Source organism: Equus caballus, chromosome 5 (genome assembly GCF_041296265.1).
Source record: "Equus caballus isolate H_3958 breed thoroughbred chromosome 5, TB-T2T, whole genome shotgun sequence".
Taxonomy (NCBI): Eukaryota; Metazoa; Chordata; class Mammalia; order Perissodactyla; family Equidae; genus Equus; species Equus caballus.
In genome coordinates, this window is record NC_091688.1 from 32,116,269 (window position 1) to 32,127,500 (window position 11,232).

General features: G+C 51.3%; 2 protein-coding genes across 14 annotated transcripts in view; one reads left to right on the plus strand and one right to left on the minus strand.

Annotated features, from left to right (window-relative positions):
• Positions 1-289: 289 nt before the first annotated feature.
• The window catches only part of LOC100058633 (carboxyl-terminal PDZ ligand of neuronal nitric oxide synthase protein), a 286,431-nt gene continuing 275,488 nt past the window's right edge, over positions 290-11,232 (minus strand). For 11 of the 12 annotated variants that reach the window (XM_070267908.1, XM_070267904.1, XM_070267909.1 and 8 more), the window contains 2 exons: positions 4,827-5,136; positions 290-3,992 (listed from right to left, as the gene is read on the minus strand). In XM_070267908.1, the coding sequence (XP_070124009.1) occupies positions 3,494-3,992; positions 4,827-5,136 (809 nt within the window). In that variant the 3' untranslated portion in view covers positions 290-3,493. Of the gene's footprint in view, positions 3,993-4,826; positions 5,137-8,081; positions 9,878-11,232 lie in introns of those variants that run through there. The other variant, XM_070267917.1, reaches the window with a different exon arrangement.
• The window catches only part of SPATA46 (spermatogenesis associated 46), a 2,491-nt gene continuing 1,227 nt past the window's right edge, over positions 9,969-11,232 (plus strand). The window contains exon 1 of one of the 2 annotated variants that reach the window (XM_001491579.5): positions 9,969-10,109. In XM_001491579.5, coding sequence (XP_001491629.2) covers positions 10,007-10,109 — 103 coding nt within the window. In that variant the 5' untranslated portion in view covers positions 9,969-10,006. The remainder of the gene's footprint in view (positions 10,110-11,232) is intronic. The other variant, XM_070267919.1, reaches the window with a different exon arrangement.

Sequence of the window (11,232 nt, forward strand, 5' to 3'; positions counted from 1 at the left end):
CACATCACGTTGAAGCTCCTGAAACAGCCATAGGTGGGGTTGGAAGAGGGACAATTTCATAGCAGCCAGTTAGGGGAACGCAAGATGGCATATCCTGAGAGATCCTTCCCCCCCAAGGGTCTCAGGTTGGCGGCTGTCGGCAACGCCCATCTCCCTCACATTTCTATCACCCTCACGTTTCACTCTTCCAGGCCCACAAAGCAAAACGCCAGTGCTCCCTGGCCGACAAGTCAGGCTTGAAGAAAACCAACCAATTCTCATCAGTCAGGAGAAAAAAACGACGCAGAGAAACCAAACCAAATCATTTTATTGCGCAGTGTCCTTCTACCAGAAAATTACTAAAAATATAAATAGAAAATCTCTAGAAAATACTCAGAATAGATCTGTAATCTTCCTTCTCCAAATGGGGGCCAACCTCTCTATTCTTTAAAAGTCGACGGATTACATGCATGTCCGGCTTCATATCATCCACATACATAACACAGACACATTTCTCTCCGTGCAGGGCAATGTGCCATCCTCCTGCCAGGTTCTGGAAGCTCACCTTGTCATCTATCAGGATAAAGCTATGTGCTGAGTATGGGGTTACAGTGGGGTTGGGGGAGAAGAGACTCTGTGGCCCCAACTTCCTTATGGGGACCTAGATGATTGTTTCTTCATTTCTCCTTGTTACCCTGCCCTTGGGCAGACTGGGCCACCAAGGGCCATGAAGCTGGACTGAGGGCTTTGTGTGTGTGCATACACGTGGTGGGGGTTGGGGCATGTGGTTGCCATGCTACAATCATAGGAAGGTCAGGCTGTTGAGACAGACACAGGGAGCCAGGTGGGGCTTTGGGTAGAAGAGCTGGGCTGAGCCCAGGCCCTCAGCAGGATTAAAAGTCCTTGTTTCTGTGGGCCTTTGGGTGGCACTCAGCCCTTAGCACCACACAACTTCCACAGCATCTAGGACCAGATTTCAGCCTCAGAGGGCCCCCCCGAGGCTGCAGCATCACCCCTGCTGCAGGAGGACAGTGAGGCGGAGATCACAGAGAGGCCAGCTAAGACTAGAGCGGGGTCCCACGGCCTCTTATTCAGTATCAGACATGAGTCTGAGGAACTCTGAGGTCACCCTGGCACTGGTTCTGGGACAACCTCGTAGGATCTCTGTGCTAATATTGGGCCTTAGGGCCTTAGGGCCAGGACTTCAGCTGTGGCTGGGTGTGGGGAGCAGAACAGGGTGCTTAAGCCAGCCTGGGCCTACAACATCTGTGCCTGTGGTTACGACATCACCTGGGCAGAGCCACCTGGTCCCTGGGGGGAGGGGGAGGCAGCCCCAGAGTGCAGGTAGCTGCTAAGTTCCCCATCAGAGAAGCAAATAGAGCTTCTGGTATGGAAGCTCAGATCAAAGGGCTAGCCTCCAGCATGGGTATTCAGGCTCTCTGCCCCCACATCCCCAGCTCTGTTTTGTGCCAAACCCCAAGCCATTCTGGGAAAACTCACAGGCCCCCAAATAATGCTAGTCCTGAGAGTTTCTGAGCATCAGGGTCAGACATCGCATCCTTGTGATGTTCTTGGAGTAAGGCAGGATCTACACATTCAGTAACGTCCTGCTCACCTCACCATGGCCTGCAAGGTGCCTGGCACGCATGGACCCTTGCAGGGAAGGGGAGACAAGGCTTCACTGTGAGCATGCAGTGAAGACTTGTTTGCCAGGGTGATGGAAGACAGGGTAGAAGAAGAGGGGTGGGAGCGCTGTGGGAAGCTTGCACGGCTGCAGAAACAAGAACGCAGGGAGGGCGGCCGCACCCTGGCGATCCCTGCCCCCACAGGCTCCCAGGTCTATAGGAGTCAGCTTGGACGTTTTATATGGCAGAGGTGGCGGGGAGGGGAGCAGGAACCAGGTAATGAGAAGAAGTGGGAAGTGAGGTCTGGGTGCCCCGGAGCTCATGGGTGGAAGCCGAACAATGAAAAGAGGACGCAGCAGAAGTCACGGGAAGTGGCCTGCCTGCAGGATGTGGCAGTCCCAGCCTTCTCCCAGGGAACTGCCACGCGGTTCAAGAAAAGGGATGTGCCCTTCTTGCTGCAAAGGCCCCCAGGGTGGGGATCACTCCCTGAGAGGGTCTCCTGGCCACAGGAAGACAGCACGACAGGACCCCTGGTGGGAGACAGGAACACAAAAGTGGGTTAACCCAGGAGGGCAGGAGTCAGTTGGGGTTGGATGAACCGAGTCACAGAGATCCTGAGGGCAGGTTGAGAGAGGACAGGTGAGGCATCAGGACCAGGGAAAGGCAGGCGAGAGGCCCCTCTAGGGAGACCAGGGCGGCAGGAGGCTCAGGCAGTTTCAACACAAGAGCAAAGCACCTCCACTTCACAGACAGTAGTGCACCTCCACGGCTGCGTCTCATCGCATTCCCCTCTCCCACATCCTTCACTCTGGCTCAGGCATTTACCATGCCTGGAGCCTAGAACTGCGTCATTTCAGGCTGTGGGAGGTCCCTGAAGAGCTGCTCTGACCCCCAGTGACTGCTCCTTCCTTGTCCTGTTTTCACTGCCTTCTCCACTACTTCTGCTTGGGTTCTCCTGGGACCAGCGCCCTGAAAGCCAAGTTCCTGGCTCCCCCAGCCAAAACAAGACCAGAACATACTCTGCTGCTTCTGCTGGGCCTGCCAGGCCCTGTCTTCACTCACAGCAAGGGAAGCCCTGGTCTTTCCTTCTGTGCAGGACCCTAAGTGTAGCTGCTCATGGCATCTTCCCCAAGGCCTCGCCCCGACAGGCACGTGGGGCAGGCGCTCTCGGTGGCCGGCTCTGTGCCCTGCCCCAGGGAGTGCTCACTGCCTTCTCCATCTGGCCAGACGGGAAACACCCTGAGAGCCCCAGGCAACAAGGCTGCCTCAAGGTCTCAGGCCTGGTAAGCATCTTCTCTGGTCCACAGCCACAGGGGCAGAGGCAAGGTGACAACCAGGGGCCCGTGCTGTGCTGGGATCAGGAGGAGCCCTGACTGGGCTGTGCTCAGGGTATGTGGCTTTCTAGGTCTGGACCATCATCAAGCCAGGCCCATCATTCCTCATCCAGCCCAATTCCCCCTGAGGCAGGAGGCCTCCCAAGCCACCAGGGAGGAGCAAGAAGAACAGGGGAGCAGGCAGCATGTGGAGACAGGCAAACAGAACCCCTGCAAGCCCCTATCCAGGGCTGGTGGCCCTGCCATTCAATGGGAAGCCAGGGCAACTCGGGAGCAGAGGAGCTCCAACATCCAAGGTCTGCAGCTGGCACCCAGAGGAGCTTACGGAAAATGAGGATGAGGGACGGCACCCCAGTCCCTCTGCCATTCCGCAGACGGACTCTTTAACTAGGACTACTCCTGGACTTCTGGCCCTGCACCGGCCTGTGTGAGAGAATCAGCTCTCTGCTGGTGCCTTGTGCAAAGGGCACGGAGGAGCTGGGGCAAAGGCCAGGGTGCACAGGGGAGGGGAAAGCAGAGGGGAAGGGGGGTGGCCAGCAGGGATGAGAAGAGGCTCTACTCAAAGGACAGCAGGTCTGGGTGAGGGCCCTCATTGTCAAGGCTGGAGGTCCGTGCCCGAGGATGGGGGCTGCTGGCCTCCAGTGACTCAGCCAGGCCGATGGGGCTCAGGCTGAGTTTGAGGCCATTTCTCTCCATGAGGCCAGGGGAGGAGGCCCTTCTGCACTCAGTCGTCTTTAGCTTGGATTCGTCCTGGCTGTCCTTGTGGATTAGGTCAGGTACCGACAGGGAAACCTCTCCATTGGGCAGAGCCTCGCCCCTATCCCTCATTTCCATGGAGGCCTCTGGCTCTGAAGCGTCTGCTGGGACAGGCTGGGCAGTGGGAGGGGAGTCCTGGGGCTGCCCATGGGACAGCTCTGTCCCACACTCTAGGTTGCTTAGGACAGGCTGCGATGAAATGAGCATGTCCTGAGTGGTCTTCAGAGCCCGAGGGGTTCGCTTCCTGGTTATGGGAGGTGGAGGATCCAGCCGAGGGAACGCTTCTTGCAGGGCTGACCTGTAAGGTGGATGACAATAAACACACATCCTTTAAGAACGGCGAGACACCAGTCCCTGCTGCATTCCTGCTTCTCTGACTCCAACTGCACTTTGGACTCACCCACCTGGTGAGCGCTTTACCTTCGGGCTCTCATTCTCGGTTTAGTGCACAGGTCTCAGCAGCTTGAGCACAAGAACAGGCTTTCAGGCTGTCACAACCTCACTTAGTGTTCAGAGCAGCACAGAGCATTAACGCTGAGACCCCCCAGTCAACTGTGTCACATCAGAACCTATGCAATCAGCCTGGTAAAGGACGTTACCACCTCGGGAGCATAGGGTTTAAAACAAGGCCTGGAAATGGGAGGGTTTCCCTCCCCTGCCCCTGTGGGCTCTGACAGACACTCACTCCTCTATGAGCAGTCAGGGCCGCGGTTCACAGGTATGGCTGGGTTTCAGAACCCACCTGGGGAGCTTCTGGGTGCTACCTAGGTTCGAATCCAGCTCTGACAACTACTAACTTGTAATCCTAAGCTACTCACGTTACCTCTGTGAACTTGCGTTATCTGCAAAATGGAAATATAGCCTACCACAGAGGGCTCCTGTAAGGGGGAGGTAAAAGAATGCAGCTGAAGGGTGTAGCACAGCGTTCAGACACGACAGGCACTCATAACGCTAGCTACAGCTATGGAGGGTGAAGTCAGCTCCCGTTAACATTGCCCAATCGGTCAGCTATTGTTCCCATGACAACTTCACCCCCCTTTAGGGTCATTTTCTCCCATTTGTCTGTGACTCTCTTCCAGTGGGTCCACAGAACCGTAGGGATTTTTGGGTGCGAGGGGAGATGTGCACTCACCTTTCACCCTCCACGTCAGCCCCACTGGCCAGTTGGGCCCCTGCTGTCTTGTTGATCTCCATCGCGCCCACACTGCCCAGGCTCGAGGGTTCTTTTCTCCGCAGGAAGTCATTAACTTTCGCCCCCATGGCTTTGCCCAGGTTCTTGAGGTGCTGGCTGCTGCCCACCCAGAGTCCCGGCCCACCAGGCTCCACAGACCCGAGGGCGGCAGAGCTGGGGGCCGCGGGCCTGGACAAGTGGGGGAAGGAGCGGCTCGCCTGGAGCTTTGGCGTGAGGGCTGTGTTCAAGTTCTCAAACATGCTGTGGTCCACTAGGAACAAAGAGGGAGAGACAGGGAGCCGGTGAGTAGAGGGCAGTGGGGCTTGTCTTTTCCTTACGCCACGCCCACAACTTGTAACTTCACAGGGCTTTGGAAATAGTCATGAAAGAGCCAGTAAAGACACTCTTGAACCTTCCCATCCAGTTTTCTTGATGGGATGTGGGACTAGAAATTCTAGTTCTGCCCCAATCAAGTTAATCAGTGATGAACTCGAGCCATAAAAAAGCTAGCTTCTCCCCTTAAACCTACCTCCTTGACTCACAGCTTGACCTTGACCCTTACCTTGGGGTCACCACGCCCTCTGAAGTAAAGAAAAAATGAGGATGAAGCAATGCTATATGACATTGAGCTGTGAACACACGCTGAGCTCTCTGACTCAAGCCCTGGGACAGAAGCCAGTGGAGGGATGGCAAATGCGAGGCCTGGAGCGGAAGCTCCCCACTGAAAAGCCATGTGTGGAGCACATTTTCTCCACGGAAAAGTGGGCCAGCAGTTGCTCACTTCTCCTGAGGTAGAACTTGGGAGAACGGGCCAGCAGCAGGCAGAGAGAGGCTAAGTGGTGCTTGAGAACCAGGTCACACCAAATGGACAAGTACTCGCTGCCAACGAAGCAGGAGGAGCTTGACAAACACCAGCTCACTTAATCCTCATGGCAATCTAGCAAGGTGGGGCCTGGTAAGATATATGTTGATAGATGAGGAAGATGGGGTTCAGAGTAACAATGAACTGCCAGGCTTGAGATCACAGGGCCAATTACTGGAGGGGCTAGAACTATTGGCCTTGCACAACGGTAGGCGTTTAATAAGTTAGTTTAGTTGACTTTTTATACAAATACTTAAACCCAAAGCTCAGGTCCCTTCACTGCTTTGCCCAGGCTTGGATCACAGAATGGTCGCCTAAATGTGCCTGGTAGACAGTCCTCTTTTGGCTAGAACGATTCACTCAAAGGGCTGGATGTAGACCCACTGGGTTGTAAATATTTGCAGGGCAGAGGCCAGGTCTCATTCATCTTTGTATCTTCACCAGCTGGCCTGGGTCTAGCACATAGTAGGTGCTCCAAAAGTATCTTGAATTGATTTGCCAAACCTGTTCTGCAGATGCAGAATTGTGGAGGCCAAGATTGTAGCCCCAAGGTTTGTAGTTGGAACGGCTAGAGCTCAGGGCTCTAAGCCATGCTGTCCATGCACTCACATCCGGGCATCCTCTCCTCACCTGGAAATCCCTCTCAGTCCTTAAGGTAGTCAGACCCTCTCTGGGGCCTTGGAAGCAGGCCTGTGCTTTCTGTCCTTACCAACTGCCCCAGATATTTTGTCAGTCTCGGAGAAGGAGGTCACTAGGCTCCTCTCCAAGTCAAGACCTCTGCCAAGTACCTATTCTCGATGAGTCTTCCTAAGAGTAACTGAGGTCAAGGTGGATCTTTTCTTCTGTCGAACTTTCGCATAAAGCAGTTTTCTCTGCCCTGCGCTGCTGAGTCTTGGGTCAGGGGAACAGTTCTCTTTATTGTGGTTTCAGCAGTGATATCCCTTCTGAGCCAACTACCTAGATAAGCCATAGTCTAAGGGTCTTTGGGCAGCAGGAGGAAGCTGTGGGAAGAGGAGTGGAGCTCTTCCTCTGTGGGGATGAACCCCACAGCCTTCACCTCTGTAACCGCCCCAACCCACGCATAGGGAAAGCACCACTGCAGGGGGGATGTGCCGGGAACGCAATCAGAGCATCCTTGGGATACGGGGCGCAGAACTGATCGGTTCAGGCTGGCTGGGCTCCAGGTATAGACCCAACACACTAGCAGGAGTTCCCAGCCCACCCCTACGACAGGGTTATCAATTCCTGATTCTTCTCCTAAGAGTGTGTCTTGCCATGTCATCCACTTTTGCATAATTTGCCTATCATATCCCACATCCTCCTAATTTTTCTTTAATCATGAAATCTGCAAACTGGCAGAGGAGCCCTCGGAAACTAAAGCATTTAACTATTTTCTCCAAAACCAGAAAAGTATTTGGGCCACCATGAAAGGAGAGCAAATGTTCAAGAGAGGTACGCTGGGGAAGGCAAATCCCCCCACTTCCTGGCTAAGATACTTCCGTGGCAGTTTCCTTATCGGTTTAAAGTGAATTTTCAGAGCAGTCACACTCATTTCAAAAAGCATATGGACCAAAAACTTCTGTCAAAGTGATTTGTAAATTGTGAGCCCCATTATTATTTTAAAAACACATTAGAATAAATGTAACTTCTGCATAATGCACCATTTTGGATATCCTGTATTTCTTGCTCTCTTCCCTTCAGAAGATATACACTGAATTCTTAAGTAATTTAAAGATAGCCCATCACACACTCTCTTTACCATTCTCTAAGTCTTTGAGGTAAATACATCTTGTCTCTGTAATAAAATGGTAAGCTCCTCGAGGGGATGTGGCATCTGAAGTGATTTTTATTTTCTATAATGCTCAGCATAGGGCCTTGCACAATAGTAAGCATTTAATAAGTTAGTTTAATTGACTTTTTATATGAATACTTAAAAACTGACTGCATTATGGGCTGATATTGTAGAGAAACTGTTCCTAAGCCTTTTTCGATTTACAAGAGCCACTCCAAACCCCTCCTCTGGCAGTGGTCCACAGGGGCTCTTGAGGTCAGACTGGGACAAACTGCCCTTTTCTCCAAAGTGGGCCTCTGGCTGGGGCTCCCTCCATCTCCACATCCAAGGGATGTGCAGTACGCCCCTTTCCTGCTGTTGCGCTAATGACCCGGCACCCTGTCCCTCCCTTCCTCAGGGCTGGAAGCTTGGTGGTTCAGGAAATAATGGCGATGGTGGAAAGAAAGATGATGGGACCCCAGTTGAGTGGCCCTCCCAACAGCACCCCCCCCACCAACATGCACAAACCCAAGCAGAGGGGAGCATTGGGGGCGTAAGTCATCCATAAGAAAGATGGTCTTACCTGTCCGAGAAAGGGGCTCGGAAAGCAGGTGGGAAACAAACGAGAGAGAGAGACATATTTTATGTAGTGGCCGACCACTTCGAGAGTGTCACCTTCTGCCTGGGCCACCAGCAACAAAATACTGAGAGGATACAGCATGCAAGACACAGGCCCTGCGACTAGGAGTATAACAAACCCTGGATAACCAGGTTCCCATAAACTTTTCAATAACTAAACCAAAACAGAGTTCTATTTTAAAAACTCAACAAACAGGAGCTGATGTGGCCTCCCATATTTCCCCCAATATTTTCAGCCCTCTCGACATTAAGTATATCTGAAGTTCCACCAGCTGGCACTAGGAGGAAGGTATTCGGCCAAGGCAGGATGACATTCTAAGCCTTCTGGATCCTGTGTGCACCACTCATTACTATACTGTCTCATTTCCACATGTAAATCACTAGGTTTTAGACCAGGAAGATGCTCACCTACTCCAACTGTCTAAATTAACAAAATGGAAAGAAACGCAGGTGGCAGAGAGGTTTGCCTAATACCACACAGGGAGCTAGTGGCGGAGAGGGAATGAGAACACACACATGCTGACTCCCAGACCCATGATCTTTCTCTCTACCACAATGGCCAAGGGAAATTGCAAAGAGCCTCAAACTTTCCAGAGTGCATGGCATCAATTTACATTCCAACTCGTTCTAATGTTCCAAACCAGGCTATGAAGGAGGCACACAAGGAAATCAAGTTCTCTACACAGTCCGGAAAATGTGTAAACACTATGAATAAATAAGAGACAGGAAGACAACTCTGGGCTCTCGTGTGCCGAAGCTCACATACTCACTCCACACACTGCAGAGGAGCCCACTGCTCCTCACGGAGCGGGCCAGCTCTTTCCCTCACAGCATAAACACATCCACATTTAGATCCAAAGCACTGCATGTAACTAGTTGACACCTGTCGTGAGCACCTGGAGTGGGGCACCTTCCGCTTATATTCAAAGCAGCATCATCAGCTTTCACCCTGATTCCACATCTCTCTAGCATGCTAGGTTGTTCTATGACAAAAGTGAAGCAAAGAGAAGGGGCGACCTTGCCACTCTGGAGTCTGCAGTCTCACCAGCAAACTGCCTATGATGAGCAAAACAGTGTTGAGTAAGCCACCCATTTGTGTTTTAGTCATTTGCTAAAAATAGCACCAACCATTTAAAACAATATCTGGTCCCTATTCTTAGGAAGTACACGTTGAAGTATTTAGGCACAAAGGGACTTTACGTTTGTAACTTACCTTCAAATAACTCAGAAAAAAAAAATGTATACACACACAGAGACAGAGAGAGGGAGGGAGTCGATAAAGCAAAATAGGTAGAAGATTAACAAATAGGAAAATGTGGATACAGGGCAAATGGATGTTTTTGTACTAATTTTATTTTTGCAACTTTTTAATGTCTGAAATTATTTCCAAAGAAAATGTAAAAAATACACCTCAAACCAAAGAACAGAAACTAAAGCAAAACAACAAAAATACCTGGCTCAGAGTTCAGGCAGATGATGGAGAAGGAAAGCAAGGATGTCATTCAGAGAAGACAGAGGTTCCCAGAGCTGGGGGGTGACAGCAATGACACAGAAGAGTGACAGAGAAGAGCAAAGCGGGGCACACAGATTGGGCCACTACCAAGTCTCTACTATATTCTTCCTTCTCTCTGGGTATTCTCCATCAAGGCAGGCCACTGAAGAAGGACAAGTCAAAACAAAAATCTTTAAAAAACTTAATCTTGCTTGCAACAGACTCCACCCATCTTTGAAAGGGACAACCCAGCCAGTGAGTAGAATCATGTGACCTTCTTGTGATGTCAACTGTGCTCAGAATGTTTATCGTCTGGACAACCCAACCAGCCTCTTGGCAGCAGGCGTGTGATATCCATACTCTAAGGTCGGCAGACGATGGAGAACTTCTCACTCCTCAGCATCTCTGGACCTGGAATCTCTTCCTGTGCCCTGAGCACTTTTCCTGATACTATGTCCTCACATGCCACCAGCTTGCCAGGTAAACTCAAGGGTCATAAAGATGTGGTTTTTTGAAGCTTTCAATTGAGTACTCTACCAGATCATGTTACAGGAGCATAATTTAGTGAGAAAGTGAAATTACACATGGGGAGAAAATAATTTTTCAAAACGCTGCATCCATGATAAGCAGTTCCTGCTGTTTGTTTATTTCTGGCAAGGGAAGGATGGGGGAAACATTTGTTGTCAAGTTTTCTTCTCTAAATTCTGCACGAAATCTCAAGGTGACAGTCTGTCTACATAAAGAGCATGTGCTGGTTTTAGCCCTGTTTTGACAAGCTGGAGGAGATCTAGAGTATCAGGCTATCAGGAGGAGCCTAAGAGGCAGGATTAACTGATGAGCACATCATGGAAGAAAGCTGGATGCTCTCAGGACTTGCTAGTGTGGCCTGTGGACCTGCAACAACAGCATCACCTGGGAGCTTGTTAGAAATGCAGGATCTCAGGCTGACCCCAGACCTGCTGAAGCAGAATCTGCATTTTTAACAAGATCTCCAGGTGATTCCTATGACATTAAGGTTTGAGAAGTATTGCTCTGTGGAGTAGTTCTAAACATCCATTTGTCTATACACAGGACATTTATACAACTGTTTCTCAAACTGAGTACAGCTACTGCTCTGGGCTTTGAGGCAGGTCGGCTTTTTATCCAAGTGTTAGCAGCCACCTAGGGTCCACCTGAACTCTTTCTGGCTGTTGGTGGGAGATGTTTCAATTGGAGAAACTGGCTTCTCACCCTCAAAGGGACCATGTAACACAGCTATGCAGCCCGGGACCAGACTCACTTCCTCTCTGGAGCCTAGAGGACACCCAGGGGGTGCAATGCAGAGTGAAGTCACACAGGCAGTGAGCTGCAAGAGGGTCGAGAGAGGGGTGGGCCAGGAAGAAAGCTGTTACCCGGTCCACCTCTTGAATTCTCCATTGGAGAGGACCTTTCCCAGGTCCCAGTGAAACTGCCCCATTTGGAATTCCCCAGTGTGTCATCCGGAATAGCTCGGCCCAGCTGGGTGCAAGAGCGGTCGTTGTTTTGCTTCAGCTTTGCGATGCCTGAAAGTACCAAGGCTGAGCCTCTAGGTACGTCTTGGGGGGGTCGCAAGAAGAGGACTCTC